Source organism: Elaeis guineensis, chromosome 3 (genome assembly GCF_000442705.2).
Source record: "Elaeis guineensis isolate ETL-2024a chromosome 3, EG11, whole genome shotgun sequence".
Classification (NCBI taxonomy): domain Eukaryota; kingdom Viridiplantae; phylum Streptophyta; class Magnoliopsida; order Arecales; family Arecaceae; genus Elaeis; species Elaeis guineensis.
In genome coordinates this window covers 9264384-9289871 of record NC_025995.2, presented here as the reverse complement: position 1 = coordinate 9289871, position 25488 = coordinate 9264384, and the positions used below count along the sequence as shown (strand labels likewise).

The 25488-nt window shown below is 36.3% G+C and overlaps 1 protein-coding gene and 1 pseudogene across 1 annotated transcript; both read left to right on the top strand.

Moving 5' to 3' along the window:
• The first annotated feature begins 7886 nt into the window (after positions 1–7886).
• Positions 7887–19986, top strand: LOC105042361 (ETO1-like protein 1). Its single transcript, XM_073253635.1, is given in 6 exon segments — positions 7887–8781; positions 8895–9037; positions 9040–10603; positions 10708–10999; positions 16682–16991; positions 19615–19986. Coding segments are annotated over 6 exon segments (2658 nt in total). The 5' UTR covers positions 7887–8653; the 3' UTR covers positions 19836–19986.
• A 151-nt stretch (positions 19987–20137) lies between these two features.
• Positions 20138–23249, top strand: LOC114913992 (acireductone dioxygenase 1-like; annotated as a pseudogene).
• The last annotated feature ends 2239 nt before the right edge of the window (positions 23250–25488 follow it).

Genomic DNA, 25488 nt, shown 5'->3' with positions numbered 1-25488 from the left:
ATTGCTACCATTATCAGAGTTGAACTTGTCCAAGATCATGCACTGGTATCTCATATGGAACCCAAGTCCTTATATAATGACAGAAGCTGAGTTATTGCAAATCTTTAGAAATGGTGGTAGCTTATGTAGTTCTACAGAATAAGCTAGGAGAAGATTTATTCTGTGTGAAGAAGCAAGAGACTTTTACTTACCATGACCAAAGGTGCCCACAGAACAGGCCAAATGCAGCAGAGTGATAACCCCGGAGGGGACTCCCCGGTGGTAGGGGATAGGAGACGGACATCTTGGGAATGAATTGTATGGACTATCTTAAACACTGCAACATTTGTTAAATCAATGGAGACTATCTAAAAACATTGCCAAACACTTGCTCCTCAAATGTTTGAAGGAACTAGTGCATTAAGCTATTCATGAGGGCTAACTTGATCCTTTTCTCTGGGAATCTTTGTTAAGGAAATCCTAGACGGTTCTAATTATCATCTGGGTATGATCAATTCTAGATTTGGCCAAATGGCCATCCTATCTCTTCTATATTCATAAGGATTTTAAACTTTTTATTAGTGGCATCGAGCAGTTTATTTTAATAGGATCTCTTGTATAGTATTCTCGCTATTGTAGAGTTTAACTACTAAGCTTGGCATGAAGAAAGCAGAATGCTTTGGAAGAATCTTCTATAGTTTGGGAGGGATCTTTAATGATAAAAAAGGAAGAATCTGGGTTTTTGATGAACTAGGTGTGGCATTTGTTTCATTATTCATTCTATTGTTAATGAGTTCTGGTGGTTGGCATGATCAAGTGGCAATGATGTTTGTTTGAGTGGATATGGAGAGGACTGCTGAAGAGTTTCAGAGAAATGAGGAATGATATAGCTCAGAGTTGTTTTTTTTTTTGGGGGTAGAGTAGCTCAGAGATTGTTTTGGTGATCAGTTTCGCAGCTGCAGGACAAGTGCTTGGTTGGTGTTTACGGTAGACTTTCAGTGGACAGCATGGCCATGGTTGCAACTTGTTGAACTTGTTACATGTTGCCTCCAGCAAACGACAATTACCATCTGTGCTGTGGTTACAGAATAGTTACAGGGGAAGCTTTCCACTTAAATTGAAGTTTTCATGGAAACACTTCTCAGATATGGACTTAATTCTGATATTGGAGAAACAGGGATGACAGATTAAAGAAGACTGATGTAATACTAGAGAGAAGATATTGGCCAGTTTCTTATCAATTTCTCATATTTCCAAATAAATTTTCTATGAATTTCACAAGTTTTCTGGCGTTTAAAGCTCTTCCTCACTTTTATTACGGCGAACATTTTAAGCATTATTTTCATATTGACACTCAAATTGTTGGGTCCATGTCCATTATGATAATTTATGCTGCCTAACTTAGGAGTTGGGACAGACCATGTGTGCTTGCACTGGTGATCCCGGTGCTTTAATTCAACTCATTGAGCTGACAAATGCGATGAGACACATACAAAAGAGTTGGCAAATGGTTGGTTCTATTTTACGTGCATTGTTGCATAATCGAGTCGAATAGTTCAAGTTTGAGTTTGATTCATTAAAATATTTGAATTTAAAAAATTATTCAAGCTACTCAATTCTATAATAATTGAGTCGAGTCGATTCGAATAGCTCACGAGTAATTCGACTCATTACATTCTTTAAAAAAATAATTTATGATATATTTATATAAAAATATTAAGTCAGCAGAGTACAAAAAACGTGGTGGGGGGAGCATTGTTTAATTTAGGTTAGCTCGAGATTATCAATTAAGTTGCTGTGTGTGGTGGCAAGATACTAAACTAATACAACGGCAGAGTTATATGCTTTGCGTATGACCAAACATGCATAATAATGCCCATGGCCATGTCCCAAGCATTTAGAACCTGTTGTCAAAACTATATTGTAAATGTTTTATATGATCAAAAATATTGCCCGCTACAGTGATGGCTTAAAACAATGAAATGACGTTATATAATGCAAATTTCTATTTAAATAATTACTTCATTTTGAAATCGATATTGAAAAGCTAATATTTGTTAAAAATTTTGAAACACTTGTGTCAAAAGGCTCCATTATGACTAATGTATGTAAATGTAATGTAATCTTGAACCTTTTTTGGATGCCCTGCAAAATTAATACTAACCATGCATCACTGAGATCACCACTGTAGTGCATATATGATGACTTCTATCTGCCATGGACGCTTAAACATCATGAATTTTTAACGGTTATATATGATGCATATTATAAAGCCAAAATGTGGAACCTTACCGTCGAGAACGACACGATCATTTCATGTATACGATAGAGAAAGGCCTCGTATGCAAATCAAAGGAGAACAAAATATATGATTCATTTGCTTATTTAGGAGAAAAATAAGAGAGTATTTTGTTGAAAAAAATTAGAGTCTAGAATCAGAATGAAAATGAGTGATTTCTATTCAATCATTTGATTGAGAGGAGTTTTATTCCGATTTCGATATCGATATGGAATGAAAATGGCTAGTTTACTTAAATTTAATCCTTATTCTTCTTTAAAGATTCAAATTTTATTCCGATTCTGATTTTGATTTTGATTCTGATTTCGATCACAAACCAAATATTTCAGAAGATTTGATTATTCTGATTCCGATTTTCGATTCTAACCTATTATAATTTCAATTTCGGTTGCAAATCAAAAGCTCTATAAGTCTCTTTGTATCGGCTTTTTTTTTCTCTGGTTGCCATTATCATGGGCTGATACTTGGGAGCAATAACAACTATTATTCCATCACTGCACTTTGTCAATGTATCTTGTGCATTTGATTACATATATTATTGTATTATTTTCTTGAGAAAATATATTCATTATTACCATAGCGACCACTTATGCAAGTCTCTACAAAGTTTATCTTACGTCTTGAAGTCCCGTGAAATAGAGCACAAGCACTCCACTCTATGCTTTGACCAGATACACTTTAAAATGATCTGATCTTCCACAGTTCTTACCAATTGGAGAATTGCGTTCAGTAGAAGGTAATTTCTTTGTAAAAGTATACAGTTACATCAAACCCTTCGTTGAGAGTGTTACAGCAGGTACAAAAATAGAGCATACCAGATTCGTACAATCACACAAATAGAGCAGAAAAGAAAAAACAGACATAGAATTTACTTGGTTCGACTGAAAAGTCTATGTCCATAGGCAAGACATTAGAGAAAAATTTTACTATGATGAAAAGAGAATACAATCATTCAGAACTCTCCAAATCCTAACTGCAGTCTGATTTTTCAAATCTCTCACAAAAAAACTATCGAGATTGGCAGAAAGTATAATATTTATACCGATTCATACCGCGGGGTACAACACCTCCGCACCTCCCAATGAAGTTAGTGGTGGGCTTCGGACATGGGCCTATCCTCCGCTACCACCATAGACCTTCCAAAAATTCATTCAGATCGCAACATAGGTTTTTCGAATTGGATTAAGTTCGAGCCCATAAAAAATATCCAAAATTCAAGCATATTAACCGAGAGAATAGTAAAAATACACATCAGACAGGAAAATATCTTAGTCATACTTATATATTCATGGGCTCATATATACTAGCTTAAGTCTTTTAGTTGGATTTTAACATGGTATCAGAGATCATGATCCTCTTATCGACGATCCCCTGGAACTTTCACTTGTACCGGTATAAACTTTTCTGGCTTGGATTTTAGCACTCCTAATAAATCTTAACCGGTCTCATCTATCAAGTTTGGTGTACCTTAATGTGTTCGTTACAAACATATCATAAGCATAAATAATAATGTAACCTTTATACAAATCTAAATCTTTCTTGTATATCTTTATGCAATTATTCAAACAAATCTAAATCATTTTAGGTGAAATTTCACCAACAACAACTAACCTTGTCTAATTTATTAAAAAAAACATTCAACCAAATCCGAGAACCTCCCTTTCGCCAACAACCTCTTTAACATGTCATATTTTGAACCATAGATTCCAAACCAAGCTCCGACAAATAACATTGAACAAGGGTTATCAATGGCTGCAAATTTTAAACCATCTAAAGGACCAAAGTGTCCTCCACAGATGCCCCTTTTGGTTGGAGATATCTCTATAAACTTTGAAGGTTGCACTAATTTACTTTTAGAGGATAACTAGCCAAAGGTGGATGCTTGCAATTCTAATTTGCCAAATTGCTTTTAGGTTGGCTTGGTAGTCTGCAACAACAGATGGACACAGGGAAGGTGAGGGGATTAGTTTGAAGGAATCCAGAGACCGTTGAGCTCAAGTTGGCCAAACTCTCACCTAACAACCAAAGCCATTGAGTTTGTCGGCCGTCTCAGTCGTAGCCGTTATAGGATCCGGGCTTCAACTCTTAAAAATAATAATATTTCACCCAAAAAAACTCTTAAAAAAAAAAAATAATAATAATAAAAGTGATGCTTCAACCAGGCAAAAGCCGTACACCAGCTTCTCGCTGACAAGACGTGCATGCGTGAGATGGATCCATGCGTCAGAGAGAGGATTAAGGTTTTCTCGAGAAAAGATCAGGCAATATTAAAGGATATGGATTTAGGTGTCACAAAAACTGCGTATAATTAATAAATATATAAATTAATGAATAAATAAGCAAGCAAGTAGTGAACAAATAATAAATGAATGAATGAATAAAAATAAAAAAGTTGCCGCTGTGCAGGATGATTGCTGAAATTAAGATAGGAGTAGAAACCGAGTAACCATCTAGAAAGAGAGAGACCTATCTATATTATAATTATTTAAGTTCAAATATTTGAAGATGTATCATCAAGATTTAAAAGAGAGACGTTACCACTGTAGCAAGACCCAATTCATCTTATAATAATAGCAAATTATATTTTTTGTATGACAAAAAGAATGAAATGGATTCAGAAAATATAAACAAATATATGAAATGATGAAAGCTAGTATAGGAACTGGTCGTTAACTATTTTCTCTTTTTTTTTTTTTTTCCCCAAAATTTTCCATGTCATGGAGAGAATTTTCTCAATTATAATGATGTTCTCCACCTATTTGTGTAAATTAAGAAACTAATTTAATCTAACTTTTATTTTCAATCCTTGATATAAAGAAATTTCTATTGTATAAAAGATATGTTTCCAGACATTTTTTAGGTAAATGTTTTGAATAAGACCTAGACTACTCTACCTGGATTCAAGCGTCAGTTGTTAAATTCCTAAGTTGCTCTATGTGGTTGAAAAAATATATTTCTATGGGTATTTATCTCTGTGTTAGTTTTCATACTATTATTGCTAGATGGATAGGTTTCTTGTCAAACTTTTGTGACTATGGTATTTCATAATGTGTATCCCTTGTTTGATTGTTTGAATTTTCTATGCTGCTCCTGAATATCCCTATTCAAGATTTGTTGGTTACTGTAAAATCTATATGGAAGTATATTCCCAAGAATCAATAGGTCTTGGATTAATTAAGGACTCATTTGTTTAGTGGGAGTATGAGATAGGAAAGTGTAGTCAACAAAAAAAAAAAAAAAAAAAAAATATTTGGTTAGAGTTTTCAAAAGAGAGAAATTGAAAAGTGGTATTTTCATGGAAAAAAAACTTTCTATGTTCATGAGAAAGAAAAATCAATGTGGATATAGGTTTGGGTTTTTTATGGAAAGAAAATTAGATCTTTTTTTTAAAAGTATCCTTGAAGCTATGAATAGAATAGGGCAAGTATTTTTCTTTATTAAAGATATAATAGATGTTTTATCCAATTTTTTTGAAAAATATATGCTCAATAAAATATAATGCACTTAAGAATATCGATTTTAGGAATAAATTTTTTCAAAAAAAATTTCAATGAGAAAATTTTTTCCTGAAACTAAATGAGCCCTAGTGATACAAAAAAGAATTTAGATCATATAGAACACGGTGCTATTGATATTATTTTAGAAAAAAATATATTTATTGAATGAGAGAAAAAATATATAAAAAATATTTTTATTATTCTTTTCTATGATCTTGATCGATTTTTCGGACTCCCAAGCTTCAAAATTATGCTTCACAAGGTTTCACATGAGCCCTCGTATCTCACATCTAAAACAGTTAAGCCTATTTAAAGATCTTGATATTATGATACTGATGCTTGACAATAAATTTATTTATTTATTTATTTAATGATAACGATAAGGGAGGCAGAAGCGTCGCACCGCAAAAATAGAAATGATTCAAATGAAGCTATTTACTTTAGAGAAAAAGTGGAGAGCAGGGACAAGGAGACATTTATTATTCATCATTTTGTACTTGGCAGACATATTCATTTAGCAAAATATTTTATATTCTTTTATTGAGCTTTTATATAATTTTCATCTACTGCAAAGCTTGTAAGTTCATTACTACATGCACCAGAGCCAACTATATGATTTTCTACAACCTTAACTATTAGCTCGCATTTGTGCTAGCCAACTTGCGCATCTCGCTTATGCTAGTCCCTGGATCATGTTGTCACCCTCGTACATGGACCTAGATGTAGCTATGACCATTACCCCAATATTTTCCTAGCATTAGCTATCCCCTTTAACGAATTATCCCACAACAGTGGTGAACTTAGTAAGAACCATAGCAACATTTAAGAACCATAGCAATATTCTACCTTTCAAGCTCCTAGCATTGATTGTGGGTAGATCTGAATAAGTGACAGAGCAAGGATTTATTTTGCTAAAAGCCTTACTTTTGGGGGAATATAATATTCAGGTATCAGAATGGTCACCTTAATTAGAGGGGGAGGGGTGATAAAGTTAATCCTTGGATTTGGACAAGCATCACTCCCTCTCTTTTACCATTCTATCACTCAGTCCTTTTCTACTTTCTTTTTTAACCAAACAGCATTTCACACCATTCCGGTAATCATTTTCCAGTGAATAGGACCATTCTAACGGAATATAACTTTAAGAATGTTGAACCTTGAAAGGATATCCTGAAATGGGAACAAGAATTGGAATGCCTTTTTTCTTATTCCCGCAATCAAACATAGGGTTCTAGGAGACACCGATTACATGCTGAGCATGAATTCTCTATGATAAGCCGATTGTATCGCAGAGTGCTGTACAAGGTTTGATGGTTTCCATCAATCATGCCATGCATGATGCATCACTGTTCATAGCCGTCCATCTTCTAATGATGGCCATCTGAAGCCCTACATTATTCTACAGTATAAATCATGAAATGAAGAGGATCTTCAATTTTACATACATGCTTGTGCTCGACATCTGCCAAGAAATATCCTTCTTTCCCCATGTGATGGGGGATATAAGCTTTTTTCCGGTCTCCAAAGAGAATCGTGACCTTGGTCTTACTTTAGGGAACTGAGTCCAGCACTCAAAAATGAAGTCTCACAGGTCTCCCAAATCAACAGGGACAAATCGCCATCACGCATGCATCCCTCTTGCTTCGGATATTATCCAAAGTTGACAGCTATCACATGGCACTCAAGAACACCAGTGGACTTCTATCCATTTGCTATTTCTCTGATCAAACCAAAGGATATTGATTGACTGGATTATACTGCTCAGTTTGGTTTTCTAGCAGCTTAAGTAAGGTCAATAACACAGGTGATCATAAGCATCTCAACTGCTATTTGCTAGGTGATTGGATTTTTTTTTTTTTTAAAACAAAATGATGGTAGTTGAAATAAAACAAACATGGTGTTACTTGCCAAAATTATTGCTTGCAGTTTATGACAATATATGCACGCACAATATATATCTCATCCAAAATATATAAAAAATAAAAAAAAAACAAAACGTTTTACCTTCAAGTAGTACTTTTGTGTATTAAATATTAACTAATATTAACATAACATAATCACGTTTAGTGTGGAGAAAGTGAAAATGTCCAATAAGAGCCATGGTAGTGGAATAACGGCTAATGATGATGGGAGTTAAATCGTTCTCCAACCCACCGCACTGTCTGCAAAAGAGAAGCTTTGAGGAAAGAGGAAGCACCCCTTCCCTTTTCCTCTAAAAAGAGAAGAGATCGAGGGCTTTGGATTCCTCCTCTTTGACTACAGACTCCGATCGCCGCGCCGTAGTTTGGGGCCGAGAGCTCGCTGGGTTTGCTTTCCTAATTCTTCTCAGAGCTCAAAAACGATTAACTTCCTTCTGAATCGTTTTTGATGAATTTCTGAAGGTTTTTTGGCTGAAAGTTTGGGAGTTTTAGCCAATTTTTGGATTAATTTCGCTTCTTTGCCCTAAGAGTCTTGTTATATCTGTTGATGTAGAGGTTAAGGTGGAGGAAAGGAGGCGCCTTTCTTGTTGGGGATTTAACCCAGCAAGCGGTTTGAATGATATTTAGAAGAAAGATGCCTCCTTTTTAAGTTTTGGAGTCCATCTTTTTTAGTTTTTCTTTCTTTTCTTGTTTGGGGATATGGTTCTGTTGCTCAGAAGTGAGGAAGGAGATTCGAAATCCGTTATGAAGTCTTTGTAAGCAGTTTTTGCTGTGGGAAGTAGTACCAATTAGGTGGAGATTTTGCTTGGTGATAAAAAGGAGACTCCTTTCTTTGATTATGTTTGTTGTTGCTCCCAATTTCCTTTGATATCTTCTCTAGTATATTGTATTCTGAAAACTTGTGAGAAGACGCATTTGGAACTGTGGAGATTTGGGGATTTCACTCCCTCTTAACTACCATGAGGAACCTCTTCCTCTCCGATTCCTCCTGCAAAGAAACCAAGCTCCATACTTTTAATCCTCAATCATGGCTTCAAGTTGAAAGAGGGAAGTTGTCTAAGTCCTCCTTTCATTCTCCTTCTTCCATGTAAGCTTATGCTATCTCTTTCTTTCTTATTTTACTGTAATTTTACTCTTCCCTGTATCTTCTCTTTTCATGAAATTTAGGATGTACTAATCGGTTTTCTTCTTGCTCTGCAGTGAATCGGTCATAAAGGTTGCTGAGCCACCGGTTCTCCCTCTCTTTAAGCCTGTGGACTATGTAGAAGTCTTAGCTCAGATACATGAAGAGCTCGAGTCATGTCTGGCGCATGAGAGGTCAAACCTGTACTTACTCCAATTTCAGGTTTTAAGGGTCTTGGAGAAGTCAAATTGCTTCAGAGGAGCCTCCGTTGTGCTTTTGAGAAGGCAAGAACAGTTCATGAGAAACTCATATTTGGAGCATGGCTGAAGTATGAGAAACGGGGAGAAGAACCAATCTCGGATCTTCTTGCCTCCTGCAGGAAGTGCTTTCAAGAATTTGGATTGTTGGACATTGCATCTGAGATCCCTGTTGAGATTGTTGAGACGGTTGACGCATGTAATTCCTGTGGATTGCATGTTTCCGATTCTGTATGTTTCCAAATAAGAGGTGAAAAAATTACCTGTGATCGACAGAAGATTGCAGCTTTGTCCACTCCATTCCAAACCATGCTTAATGGGTGCTTTGCGGAGTCATATCTTGAAGTCATAGATATGTCTGAAAATGGCATCTCGCCACTGGGAATGAGAGTAATCGGTGAGTTCAGTCTCTCAGGTAATCTGAGTGATTTATCACCAGATGTTCTGTTGGAAATATTAGTATTTGCAAATAAATTTTGTTGTGAGAGGCTTAAAGATGCTTGTGACAGGAAACTTGCATCTTTAGTTTCTTCGAGGCAAGATGCTATAGACCTTATGGAGCTGGCACTTGAAGAAGGCTCTCCTGTTCTTGCTGCTTCATGTTTGCAGGTTTTTCTTCATGAACTTCCTGAGTGTTTAAATGATGAGGAAGTGGTAAAAATCTTCTCGAATGCCAATGAACAGCAGAGATTGATCATGGCTGGCCATGCCTCATTTTCACTGTATTGCTTGCTAAGTCAAGTTGCCATGAAAGCTGATCCGAGGTCAGAGGTTACAACATGCTTTCTGGAGAAGTTGGTAGAGTCAGCAATGGATAATAGGCAGAAGCAGTTGGCTTTTCACCAACTGGGATGTGTGAGGCTTTTGAGGAAAGAGTATCATGAATCTGAGTGCCTGTTTAATGCCGCATATGCTGCTGGGCATGTCTATTCTATTGCTGGATTGGCTAGATTGGCTGCCATCAGGGGTAACAAGCTTTTGTCTTATGATATGCTAAGCTCTGTGATATCTTTCTATAACCCCCTTGGGTGGATGTATCAAGAGAGATCTCTTTATTCTGATGGGGATATCAAGTGGGAAGATCTTAATAAGGCAACTGAGTTGGACCCAACTCTTCTTTACCCTTACATGTTTCGAGCAACATATTTGATGAGAAAACAGAGCATTGAAGCTGCCCTTATGGAAATTAACCGTATTCTTGGATTCAAGCTGGCCTTGGAATGCTTAGAACTACGGTTTTGTTTCTATCTGGCACTCGAGGATTACAGGGCAGCACTTTGTGATGTCCAGACAATTCTTACACTGTCTCCTGAGTACCGAATGTTTGAAGGTCGTGTAGCTGCTTCCCAGTTGCGGACCCTTGTCTGGGAGCATGTGGAACACTGGACAACTGCAGATTGTTGGCTGCAGCTATATGATCGATGGTCATCAGTAGATGATATAGGTTCTCTCTCAGTTATCTATCAGATGCTTGAATCTGATTCTTCCAAAGGTGTACTGTACTTCAGGCAATCTTTGCTTCTTCTTAGGTAACTTTCATATATTGTAGTCTGATAATAAGTAGAACAAGTGTATTCTAGGTTGTTATTTGTGCGCTGAAGTTTGCTTTGGATCTGTGGTTTTTGTTGAGTAGGCTGAACTGTCCTGAAGCAGCAATGCGCAGCCTGCAGCTAGCGCGCCAGCATGCAGGAAGTGAACATGAACGTCTGGTATATGAGGGGTGGATTTTGTATGATACTGGTCACTGTGAGGAAGGGCTACATAAAGCAGAAGAGTCAATTTCCATTCAGAGGTCATTTGAGGCTTTCTTTTTGAAAGCCTATGCATTGGCAGATTCAAACCTTGATCCTTCATCCTTTGCAACTGTGATCTCACTTCTTGAAGATGCTTTGAAGTGTCCTTCTGATAGACTTCGGAAGGGTCAAGTATGTATTACTGGGTTCACCTTCTACCTGCTTGTTTTTAACATACTGCATTTGCTCTTTCCTATGAAATGCTGCCACTTGATCTTCATAAGCCCCTGTAGAATGGGCACTTGATCTTCTATCCCTGAAAATCTTAAACAACTCGTTTCTTTCTTTTTCAATGTGTTCTTGATTGAATTTCAAGTTTTTTTTTTTTGACTTAATCATTTTTGCTAAAGATTTCTCTAGTTCTATATACCAAGCTGCACCTTGTTCCCATTTCATGTAGATTCTATCTAATTATGGAGAGATATTGGATGGCGGTGCTTTAATTGCATGGGTATATATTGTATAATCAATTAGGAAAGTTTCATTTAATGAACTGGTCTTCTAGATTTCATGGCAAACCTAAGAGTCGCCTTGCCTAGGAATTCAGCTTAGACCATATTGGTTAAAGCCAGGTTTAAAGCTGGCTATATAAGGGAATATTTTATTTCAAATTTTGCAATTTAAGGATAGAAATATGAGTTTATTTTATTTTTTGATGGTTAAGGAATCTACCACTTTCATAATTCTATGGGATTATAATGCAACAGAGTAATAGGATGCATGAAAGGCCCCTTGTATTTTCTTGGATAATCATTTTGACTTAGGAGCTGGAATCTTCACCTAGGGTAACACATGTGCTTTAGAATCTTCTTAGAATCTCAGACTTGCTTCTGCATTCTAAGCACTTCCTTGCTGAAGTGTTTCTAAAGTATATGCTTTCATGCACCTATACTTCAATCTGCTCCCACACCTGCTTTCAACTCTAGCAACTATAGTCACTGAAGACATCCAACTACAGGCTTTGACATGTTTTAGATATGTCATCTGTTTAGACAATTTTTTTTTGGGCCTATTCCCAAACTTGGGTTCATAATATAAGCTCGGTGACTTGGCATGAGCCTTGTTAGCATGTTTAGAAGGGAAATAGATGTATGCAACCTTACATAGACATATTGGGAGGCTGTATTTGTGTTTTGAACCTATGATATCCATGTCACAATGGAGCAACCTTACCATTGTGCTAAAGCCCGTCCTCTTAAAATCTAATATTCTTAAATTCTGAAATTTTAAAATATTTTTGACACAATTTTGTTAATTTTCTTTGTATCTGACTCTTTTTCTGATTCTGAATTGCTTTAATTGTTTCAATTTGGTTGCAACTCTTAAGTCCCATTAACTGAGTGCCCATGATAACAGCTATTACTGTACAATATCGTGTACCTTTTCATAATGTTGTCTTGACACCAAGAAGTTTAGTTGTCCAAGCATGGAAAAGTGTCCGTTACTAAAACCAATAACAAAAAGAATGGCTATGACAGCAGAACTATCTAAGAAATATTTACCGTTTAGTCCTTTGTTCCATTTAACTTTTCATTTGTGGGGATTTTGGTTTCTTGTGATTTCATTTGTACTACAACTGAAATTGTAGTGCAGCTGTAAATGCAACATTCCGCATCACTTATTTTCTTTTAAGAGAGAGAGATGACCGAATGCCTAGTACAGTAGATTGACTATGAAAACTCATGTGCTTTAAAGTGGCAGAATAAGGTGTAGCTGGAGGCAGAAGGCCTAAAGAGAATAGAAGATTCAGGATTGACATAATATGAGAATATTGATATAAGCAATATGTAAAGATATGCAACATTACTGTCCGCAATCATGTCATTCCCATATCTGTTAAGGATTTTCAGTTTAAACATTTGGACCACCTCTTGACTAAACAACTCATCTACATAATGTTTGCTGATTGAAGTTACCCTATTTAATTTAGAAATGCCTTGAAGCACCTAAAAAGGTTCCCAGAAAAACCCACTCATGGCTAAGTTGAACCATGTCGCCATCTATTAAAGGAAAAAAAAGTGGAGATCCCTATCTTTCAATATTTTCTGGGCCGTTTTTCAGTTAGTAAAATATTGCTGTTTAAATTTATAAATAATTTAAGTAGAGAATCCTTGATAGGAAATAGGGGATGCATGAATAGAAATTGCATGAGAAGGGGTGTCATGGCCCCCCTAGCCATGCTTCGGCCCTGCTCCTGTTTAAGCTAATATCATTTAGCACTTGTAATATTTGAGAATTTAAGTGATAACACTTGATCCTATGACAAGACACTCTAAGTAGCTATTGCTAGTGTTGACACTTCTTGGCGTTCACCGAATCGTCCTGAATCGGACAGTTCAGGACGTTCTGAGCCGTACTGGTGGCAAATTGGGATGGTTTGGTCAGGCAAATCCGAACACCAGAGGAGGGAGAGGGAAAGAGATGGAAAGAGAGGGAGAGAGAGAGGAGGGGAGGAAAAGAGGGGACGATGCCGCTGAAGGCTGGCGGTGGTCTGTTGAGGCTATCAGAGGGCTGTAGAGGCCTCCACGGCTCAATGTTGCCCGACAGGATGTTTAATCAAGAGAGAAAAAGAGAGAGGAGCGATGGTATCGAAAGGAGGCGCAGTCAACGAAGAGACCGTTGGAGGATGCTGGGTGGCTATTGTGGCCACTGGATGGTGAAAAATGCATGGGCGGAGCCGCGGCCGCAGAACAGAGGCGACCACCCCTATTCAGTTCATTGTGTTTTTTTAAAAATGACGATAATAGTGAAGCCGGTAATAGGTTTTCACTATTTCCGATTTCACTATTTTAGGATTTTTTAGAAAAAAATCTGAAAAACAGTGAAGCCGACAAACCCATTGCCGGCTTCACTGTGGTCAGAGTTTTTAAAAAAAATTTATGAAATAGAGGAGATTGCCCCTGTTTCACATCCGGGGTGCCGCAGGCCACGATTGTGCTGTTCGACAAGCACAGCGGCTAGTCGGAGGCCCTTCGGTGGACTCTCTGACAGCTTTCTTTTCCTCATTTTCTTTCCGTTCCCCCTTTCTTTTTGTCATTCTCTCGGGCGTAATTTGGCAGAGGAAGCGAAGGCCTTGGCGATCCTCCGAGCGCGCCGGTGGCCCGCTTGTGACCACCGTCGGTATCTCCTCCGACCATCCTCTTCCTCCCCCTCCCCCTCTCCTCTTTCTCTCTTTTCCTCCTCTCCGGTTGCCTTCTCTTCTATGTCGGTTTGCGCTGGTTCGGTCCGGTATGGATCCATACCGACTCGTACTACTAGCCAGTTGCTTCTTGCTGATGTAAGGATACTGCTTTTAGAGTGCTAAGACATTCATGGCTTGTTATTGGAATCACTATAGAGGAGGATCTTCTGATGCATAGCATTGTCTCAAATAGGCACTGATATAACACAGATAGAATCTATAAGAAGAAAATCTGGAGACAAATAATAAGACTTTTATTAATTAAAAGAAAACCTACAGAACTTAGTCAAATTCAACTCTCAGTTCACATGCTCTCTCCATCCTCAAAGATGTTGTCACTTACTAGTTCACACTATCTATGACCAACTTGATGAGGGATCACCACCAAACTGCTGGTGAATTCCCAACTCGGTCAAGACTGGAGCAGCTAAAAATAAATAGAGTCCGCTAAGTCCAGAACTCCAATTTGAAAACAGTACCACTCTTTGGTCTTTCCACCAAAATTTAAGTAGTAAAGACACTAGGTTCCAACTGACTACTCTTTTCAGCCTGTTTGGACTTTTGCAAACTTGATGGACACCTACTTAAACTCTAGTCACCAAGGTACCTTCATCAGCTGTACTAACATCCAAGGTTCAAGTGCGGTTACATACTGCCTTGTACTGGGCATATTGTACCATATGGTACCAAATTGATACTTGGTATGGAAACTTACCAAGTGTCAGTATGCTGAACTAACCTCTATACGAAGCATACTGACACTGTACCAACAAGGTACCAGTTAGGGACTCGTGCGGAGATTGCAAACTTGGTAACATCCTAGTTGGGTTGGGACATGCAAGGACTCTCAACGGCTATGTCATGTCCGAGTATATTTTAAAGCCTCAGCAATCTAGAACTCTGCATAATTTACAATGAATGTATAATATGTAAAACCCTTTAGAGTACGATGGAACTAAAGAAAGGTTTCTGCAAACAAACATGGAATTGCTTTGCTGCAACAAGCATATCTTGTGCTGTTGGACATTACTATTAAATAAGGAGATAGATATAGGAATTTGGTAAATCATTGGTGAGAGAAATGCCAAAAGGTAAGTTTATTGGCCGGATGCATCATTAAAATTGTTGGAGACAGTGTAGCAAATGTGACCTATACTTACGTATTTTGCGAAATTATTTCTTGTCACATGTATAATGGAATAATTTAAGGAATTTGGTCCTGTCCACTCTCCATAACCTTAGAATCAAGCCAGGGTGACATGGACACTTTTAAGTTTCAAGATTTATGGAGTTACTGATGCTTGGACGGATGGAAATGACATGAAACAAAATGACATTTTTTGGAACCCCAAGTGGGAGTCCTGCTTACATCAACTGGATGCATGAGCACTTGATATGCCTTTTTTAGACTGCCGTATCAAGAGAAGCTTCAATGCAAATGATGGCACTTAAAGTAACCAACTGTCTTTTTGAAAAGAAAAAAACGGACCAACAGCTTAAGTGCCAAAGATTTTGTCTTAAGGGGCTCGACAATGAATGTTATGCCTTTTTCTCTTTTATGTTAAGTGTTATATTGCATGAGTGAGCTATCTTAATCACAACAAACATTGATTAGTCAATTTAGTATTACTCGAAGAACTTTTCTATAGTTCTATATTTGTTTTCCTATATATTGTATTATAATGATGGGTTCTTATGGATAGGTTGAAGTTTTACACATTTCGGGAGAACTTGATAGATCTCTAGACAACACTTAGAAGCTTGATTCAGGAACAAGTTTTAGATCAAATGTGATTTCAGGAGTCAGGAAGCTAAGTGCAGAGAATTCTAACTTTTTAAGGATGTAGTCGAGGAAGCCTATAATAGAATTAGGTTCTATATGTCACTTGAGATCAAAGTTATTTTCTTGTCAAGGACTGCACAAGTATCCAAAAAGTGATAAAACAGTAAAGTTTATGATTGAACTAAGATTGATTTTCTGAAAACAATGTACTATAATGAACCGTTCTTCCATGCATTAGGACATAGATAGATGAATATAGCCCTGGAACAGGTGGCGGCAATTGCTTGTAGGTCTATTGGATAGATTTGCTCAATAATGGATAGAAATGTTGGCTTCAATGACAACTGATCACTGGACTGGAATTCTTTGGGCTTGAGACAACCTATTCATGCTTTTCATGAATGAAACTTAAAGATCATCCCTACTAACATGCAGGCTTATAATCTTTAGAGAAGTCTCTAGGTAACCTAACATATAATTTCATATTTAATTGATAGCATCATCATCGTTATCATCATCATCATCATCTCATTTTCTAATAAAATCTAGAGAGATATGTCTTATATGTGGTTGCACTGCCTCAAAGTAAAACCGGTTTTGCTGGGTTTTATTGATGAGTGCTTAGTTGTGAAGTCAATGTATAAGAGTGAAACCTTTTTGTCTTATATATTGGAAAATATAATTCATTGGACTTGACTGACTTCTAGAAAATCAAACACTCTTGTATTCATGAATAAGCAAATGAGCATTGCTGAAGTTGGCATTTACAATTCTCTTTTTTTGGAATGTTGTGGCTATTTTGTTAAATAATGTTTGATTGGTGACACCATTTCTAAACTCCACTGTACAGGCCTTGAACAATCTTGGAAGTGTGTATGTCGACTGTGGGAAACTAGACCTGGCAGCAGAGCGTTACAGGAGTGCCCTAAACATCCGGCACACTCGAGCCCATCAGGGACTAGCTCGAGTCCATTTCCTGAAGAATGACAGGAATGCTGCTTATGAGGAAATGACCAAATTAATAGAGAAGGCCAGAAATAATGCATCAGCTTATGAGAAGAGATCAGAGTACTGTGACCGTGAACTTACAATGGCTGATTTGCAGAAGGTGACCGAATTGGATCCTCTACGCGTCTATCCTTACAGATACCGTGCTGCAGGTTGGATCCTTTCCATTATCTTACCACTCTAACTTGTGCTAGTGCTTCCCAGTATCCTCATCTGGCTCCAAAATTAGGAAAGCTATTCATGCATTTGTCTTTTTATGTCCCCACTTCAGCTTCCTGTCTTTCTAACTCAGCTTCACAAACAATGCTGATATTTCCAATTATATCGTGGACAGCTATCTATAACATTTTTTTCTAAATCCTCTCTAACCTGGTCCACCTCATAAGCTGTCCCCATAAACTACTAAAATAAAATTGTGTTCACTGTTACTTCCGGAAAATGCCGATGTTTTAAAAAGCAACAGTGGCATGCAGGTGCGTATAGATATGGGTATTTTAGAAATGTTTTAAAATAAATAGAATACATAGAGTTAGACAAAATAAGTTACAATTTAGAAATAAATAAGTAAAAATTTAGGGAAAAAAAGGAAAGTTGAAATATATAATTCTATACTTATTTGAGAGCTTATTCTAGTATAGCATGCCATGTTAACCTAAAAAGTAATAATATCTTTGTATGAACTATCCTCATTTTGGTCATACTAATGCAGTGAACAAGTTTATAAACTATCACATGATGAATAGCCAAAAATCCACCAACAAGGATAAATTACTTATAACCTAATAAACTAGATATGTGCTATTTAATGTTCTAATTTTTCAAAAAAGACACTCAAGAAACAATCTTCTTCTTTTGTGCACAAAGTAACTTATCATCCATTTTTGTCACAATTTATATGCTCAAGCTGCACAAACTAGTTGCTTGGGCCTATGTAATTGCCTAATGGCTGATTGTGTGGCCTAGCCCCAATGCTGTGTGACCACCATGCTGTATTTGCATGTGCCATCGCATGAATCACATCCTAGAACACTGGAAAAAACTAAAATGCAGCCTGCAACCTGAGGTCTCTAAATTCAAAATGGCTCTCATGTGGTACCCCATGAATGGTCCAGTGACTCCAACCATTTGTCAATTGCACAATTCCCAGTAGGATGTGCCAATCGCATCGTGCCATGTTGGATTGGTTAGTTTGGGGAATTGCATTGGTTCGTGTATCAAAGCTCTTATTTATATGGCTATGCTAAATATAAATTTATCTACTATATATAATGCAAAAACTTGAGTCTGACTTAAATGGGATGTGACATTGTCAAAACTGAGAAAATGTTATTGAAAATGGGAGACAAGATTGAGCTTCGCATTGCCCTTGCCTTTTCCCACCTCTATAGCTATTCACATATGTGATAAACACACTATGTAGTTAAGTTCTTAATGGGAGGAAAATAAAACAAAACAAGTGCACACAGCTGGACAACTAGCTCTCAAAATGAACTCATTTGTCTGACCCATGATTAACATAAATGTGGTAGTAGTCTAAGTGGGCAAATGGCAGTTTAGTGAGGCATATTAGACAAGATTGCAGATTCACTATCTCATCTGTGGAAGCAGTTTTCTGAATAAATTTTGGTGCATTTCCTAGTTCAAAGAAAAAATCTGGGCAATTTTTCAAAATAGAACCTTAAGAAAAATTTAAATTGCTACTTTGTTTAGTTTTGCTAGAGTCTCTTTTTATTACTCTAGCCAAGGTTTTAAATCTTGTGGGATGGGGTATCCTGGAATGAGATGCCCTCTTGTCCAACCTTCCATCGGTAGCCTTCCTGATCGGGTGTCCCGATAGGTATACTCCGTCTCTATACCCTTCTTCTTTCCTTTATTTTTCTCTCTATCTTCATCTTTTTTTTTTTTTTTTGCTTTTTTTTTCTTTTATTCCTTCTTTCTTTCCTTTACTTTTCCTTCTTCCTTCTTTTTTTTTGTTTCTTTTTTCTTCATTCCGTACTTTATTTCTTTCCTTTTTCTTCTTCTTTCTTTCCCTTCTTCTTTCCTTCTATTCTTTCTTTTTTCCCCTTCCCTTCCTTTTTTCCCCCTTTTTTTTCTTTTTCCTTTCTCTTATTCTTTTCTCTTTCTTCTTTCCCTACATGGATGGGCTTTGGGGTCGTTCTCTTACAGAAATGTGACAGGACAACTAGGATGCTCCTGTCCTGCCGAGACGTAGCATTGGTTTGAGCTATAATTAAAGAGCATTAAATTTGTAGTTCAGCATGATGCTAACAACATTACGAAGCAATCAAGAGCTGATATATATTTGTTCCAAATCAGACCATATCTTCTCAAAATAGATTGTATTAAAAACCATGTTTTTTGGGGTGCATGTTTGTGTTTGGTTTGCACCCTGGCTGTTTTATCTTCTGCATGAAGTCAATTATTTCCATTGAAGGCCAATACAGCGAGCGTTTGAGGCTAGATCCATGTCTGGAGCTTGATACAGATGAAAATATACCTGAAGCAGTCCATTAAGATCAAATAGCTGACATAAATGTCAAACCTCATAGCAATTGTTTTGGTGTTAGAGTGAAAACTATTTTTCCTCAGGGTACCTGCTGAACAACAAATTTGATAGATTTGGTTGCTTTACCATAAGCCTCATGGTCTGAATCCCACCTGTGTACTTGAAAGGAATTATAGCTGTTTTTTAGCCTTCTCTTCATTGCTGATTTCCTCTTTTTATGTTACTTTTTGTCTATCGACATGAAAGTGGATATGTTTTGTTACCAACAGTCTTGATGGATGGCCATAAGGAGAAAGAGGCAATAGAAGAGCTGACAAGAGCAATAGCCTTCAAAGCTGATGTCCACCTCCTCCATCTACGAGCTGCCTTTTATGAGCACATTGGTGATGTTCCCGGTGCTCTTCGTGATTGCAGGGCTGCCCTTTCCGTAGACCCTAACCACCAAGAGATGCTGGAGCTTCACAACCGGGTTAACAGCCAAGAGCCATGATATTGTGTAAACTGTAAACTACACCAAATCAATTACCCATCTCATAGTCAATCTTAGGATCTGTATTTTCCTTCTATTTTTGTCACTTTTTTTCCTGTGCAATCTGTCTGTACTAATAAATTATCCCATATTTATGTGGTTTTCTCCAGAAGTATTGATATGTGAATGAAATGACAGTTTATAGGGGCAGTGTTGAGGGGCATTGTGGGAAGTGGGAATAATCTATTCTGTCTATTGTATGTGGACTAGCTCCAGGCAAGGATTTGAAATTTGATGGCAAGCCTTTAAGCCATGTATCAGTAGTACTTGATGATTCTCTGCATCTATGGAAATGCTTTGAGGCCCAACCCTGTTACCAAGGCAATGCTCCGGGGAAGAAGAAAAGATTTCTATCAGGCTTCTGGAGAAGCCCTGGCAGTTCAGGGATCAGTATCCCATCTTTTTGTTGGAGTCCTCGGAGGGATAAAGACAAGCAAGACCGTGTATTTAAAGTTTAAAGAAAGAATGATATTTCATTGATATGGTGTTTGTTTGTGGACAAGGAATACCACAAACCATTGGACCACGCATGTGGCATGAGAAGCATTTACAGGTAATCCTCCCACCCTCTTATATATATAGGATCACATCTAACAAGAGATTCAGAAATTGAGAAGACCTTGATAAGCAGAGAAACACCATCCGATGGCTTTGGAGGTGAAAATTTGTCCCCTCTGGATCCAAACGCTTGTCTTTGACAGGCACCACATGATCTAATACTGGATTTGTTTTACTTATTCTTATGATTAGGTCTGGTTGATAGATGGGAGCGATAAGGACCAGAGGCTTCCACACCATCAGAACCCTAAAGAATTTGTAAGCCTGAGCAAGCTTAAAGGTGCTTGTCCGATCTCTCTTTCCATCTCTCTATCTCTACATAATTTTTATTTTATGCACATGCATGATAGATATGGAACTCCATCAGAAATAACAGTGATTGGATGCTGAAGTTCTTGGCATGGAGAGAACATGTGGTTGTGGTGCATCAGGATCTAATCAGTGTTTGGCTTTATGGCCTATGTTTCAATTATGCGGTAGTTTTTGCTGCAAACCGTGTCACCAGGAAAGTAGAATATGAGCAGCGAAACCTTGGTGCATATGGAGTTTTTTCTAAGATTTGAATGTCATATTTTTTGCAGTATTCTTGGATCTATATGGTTCTAATTTTGAATGTCATATTGGAGATTTTTGCAGTATTCTAATTTCTTCTGTACAATATTGCATACAATGTGCTTTGCTGAGATTATGGTATCTATTTTCTGCAGAGCTTGGAGTTTTATATTGGTATTTTGGATTACCGAAACTATGAGAATGATGAAGAACTAAAGAAAATCTGAGAAAGAAGAGGATACAAGTATATGATTTGAATTCTCTCTCCCCATCTCTTTAGTGCATGATAAGCAGCTAATGTTAGTTGCAACCATTAAGTTGGAAGCAAAAGGACATGCACAAACATGGATACGCAATCAACTACTGCACCATTCCAATATTTTCACCATTTTGTTCATCACAGGACCTTCTGGAGTTATGCCCTGGAAAAGTTGAGAATTATGAGGAAAAATTGAAGAGATTCTACTGAGAACACATCCATGCTGATGAAGAGATCTGTTAATATTTGGAAGGAAGTGGGTACTTTGATGTGCGGGACAAAGAGGATCTCTGGATACGAATTTCGATCAAGGGGACATGATTGTGTTGCCTGCTGGAATCTACCATTGCTTTACATTGGATACTTTAAACCATGTAAAGGTAATGTCCGATTATACCCTAATGTGAATTGAGAATCATATGAACTTCTAGGAACCTAAAGAAGAAGCGGCAGACTTTATGCTTTGACTCATTCTTGCTCTACAACTATGAAGCATGGATGCTGTGACAAATGTTGAAAAAGTAGTTTGTGTGTGTGTGTATTTATATACATGTATGTATGTATGTATGTATGTATGTACACATACATACATACATACATATATATATATGTGTGTGTGTGTGTGTGTGTTACTTTGTATATAGTCATTAAAATAACATTGTCCATATTTATATGTTAGCATCAACTTCACAAGTTCATTATTAATCATTAATCAAATCCATAGATCCCAGTCCATAATTCATATTTTAATGTTGACATCATAAACTACAAAACTAACCATCATTAAAATGTTAGCATTAATAAAGAAATTACACACCCTCCTTACACATTCGAGAAGTATGCGGTCTGCGTATCTGATATGTATCAAATATGAATATGGTATGTGATTTGAGGTATTTGTGCTTTCTAGCTTTACATTAAAAGCAGTGCTGATAACTATAAACAATTATTGCATTCATCAATCGCTCACTCAACTTATATAAATACAACAGGTACCTTTATGTCATCCTTGTTTTATTCTGTCACTGTTACTAGAAGTGGTGTTCATGATAGTTTTCTATCTCAAAAAAATGATATTTTTCTATAGTTAAAGATTTGCAGATTTGAAACAAAGTAAAGATAGTTCTCAATAGTGAGACAATCTAATAATTCTGTGCTTATCAAAGTCATATACTGCTCTATAGTGTGAAGGACAGGAAAATTTGAATATTGCTGAATGAATTTTTAAGTACTGAAGAAGTACTTTTGTTGCAGACTTGCTCAAACAGAATGTGTTGGTAGAAAGGTTGAACCTTTGTTACCATAATAATTTAAAATTGGACAGAATTTGTTGGTCGAATAGTGGAACCTTTATTTCTGCTCAAATCCTTGTACATGGACCCGTGGCTTGTGGTATATATGCAGGTAATGAGGTTGTTTATTGGAGAACCTATTTGGACTGCTTACAACCGCCCCAGGAGGACCATCCATTAAGGCAAGGATAGATCAAGAATTTGTTCACAATTCTGGTGTTGCTCTTGAGGTACATTAATTTGCCTATAACCTTTTATGACCAGCTATAATCATCTCAGAGGAGAGTTTTTGACCTGGATCATGGAATACATATATTATATTTACTATAATGATATTTTCTAAGGACAAATCTAGAACTCTTGCTATCAAACAAATAACTGCTTGTTATGATATCCGGCCAAAGCTAGTGGTTTGGGAATCCTATATGTTATCTTTTATTTCTTGTTGAAAGTCTATTAAATAGATAATGTATGTAGTGTGTATTTGATGCAATTGTTTATATTCTAGACTATCATTTAATTCTTGTTCATTTTAATATCTTGGCTTGTTCCACTGTGACTGTGCTTCCTACCCTGGATTACTACACATTGGTAGAATGATTATAAGATGATCACCCATCTAAACAACATGCTGGATCAACAATTCAGTCAAGTGAAAGTACATATGGTTAGTGTACATGTTCAATTGAAGTTCATAAATACCCGGCTGCGATGCCCGAGATCCTATGTATAGACTAGAGGTCTTCAAAAATATATAGTGTAGTCAATTTTCAGTGTCAATTTTCATTGGCAGAATTGACATATATCAATGAAACATTTTGCCACCTCAAGTGAGTCATCAAGCACTTGAAAATTGAACTTATGAGTACAACCAAAACTTGTACATGTGAGTACCCCATTAGAAGATAACTTAGTAGTCAACATAAAAATAAATGAACAGTTTGTATAAGTGCTTTCTGTGGGTAGTGTGTACACGAATTTATATAAAAATTGACCAGGAGGATCAAGCAGCATTCATAGATTTATTACATGTACATTTAATCCTTTAGTTCATTTGTTCTCAGTAAATGGCTTTAACATTTATTAATTCAACTTATATTTATGGGAATTAGGCTGGGAGGGTTGGGAGGCACACATATGGTTCAAATTCCTACATGAGCCAATTCGCCTTCGATTTAGGATTTCCACCTTATCCATGAGTTGAATCTTATGACTCAAGCCAATTCAAGCATTAACCCATCTTGATGTAGCTCAAAGATGATGTTTTTGACAAAAACTCGGAACGTTTTTTTTTTTTTTTTTTTCCCGTTGTTTTTAACTTAGAGATGAATAACCATTAAAAGGGAAAAAGAATTCTATCTCCACCTTAATTGACTAAAAGGAGCTGTACATATGAAGAACTTTTTGCCATAATCATAACAAATTGATCTAACGTAAAAGAGCAAAGAACTATGAATGTTCTTAAGACTTGAATTGAAACATGGAAGCTTTATACAATATATCAGCTAAATTATCAAACTTATTATCTCAAGAAAAGATTCACTTCGGACCTTTTTTCTATAGATCATTATTTTCTTGAGATAAATGCACACATTTATTTTAATTGATATATACAAATTGGCAATGGATGCAAGCATAATACAAAAGACAGACATTAACAGAGATTCTTATAAGGCTCAAAATACATTGTTTTTGAAAAAAAGATCTTCCTCTGAAATCAATAATTAAGTTTGTTTTTCTTCAATTCACTTGAATCAGAGCTCTGACTCATATATAATCTATTGAAAATTTGAATTTAGTTATTTGATTAACACCCAAAGGAAATTGTAGAATCCTGGCTCAACCTGAACTAAACATGGCTGGGTTGGGCTTGTGTCTGCCAACTTGAGCATATGACGCTGTTTTTAAAAAACTAGATTGTGGCACATGCAAGACATGTCTTTTTATTTAAAATAAATTAATAAGTACACTAGATGCAGTAGAATATGATCATATATTTTGAATTTTTAGTAAAAATTATTTAAATAAAAATGATGATTAATGTTTTAGAAAGTTCTTGAATATTGAATTTTATGGTTAAGTGTTACTTGTTGTGAAAGTGGAAGAGATGAAATGAGCGGTAAAATGCAAGCTGGTGCTATAAAGTAGAATAGGCTAGATATTGTCATCATAACATAAGGTTGAAAGTGGATTGGATAATTTTAATGGGAATCTATTTTCATATTCATATCTTTCTAGATATGGATAGAGATTTGAGTATCTAACTAATATCTATATCTATATCCATTAAAAAAAAATAGATGAAGATATGGATAGATAACTACCATATCCATATCTAAATATCCGATTCTATTATTATTTCTATTTTATTTTATAGAGCAATCATGAATTTTTTATGTGAAATAAATAACTATATTAATATGCTATTAATTTAATTTATTATCTACTTAATAATATCTTTGATTATATAGTGATAAAGTTTAATTACCCAACTCCATGCTAGATCCAACTTAGAGGGCTCCATCCATTATTCAACTTTATGCTGCAATTGTAGTTTGATGATGGTGATAAAAATAAAAATAAAAATAAAAATAAAAATAAAAATAAAAATAAAATAAATAATAATAATGACAACAACAATAATAATAAGATATAGGAAACATCCATGAATTGATGAGGGTCTTTTGCCACTAATTAACATTGATTGTTCTTTTGTCTTTTACACCATAAAGGGCATAGCCCTTAATTGCTACCATATCATTCTATTATAGGGATAGATAGTTGTCAACATGATAGTATTTTGTAAAGTGCATGAGAAAGATCATAGTTAACAGCCATCCATCTCCATGATAGAATAACATGATAGTGCTAGGGGGTGCAGCTCTTTATAGTGCTAAATATGTAGCACAGAGGATTCCATCTCTGTTTAATGGAGGCAACAAGAAAAACATTG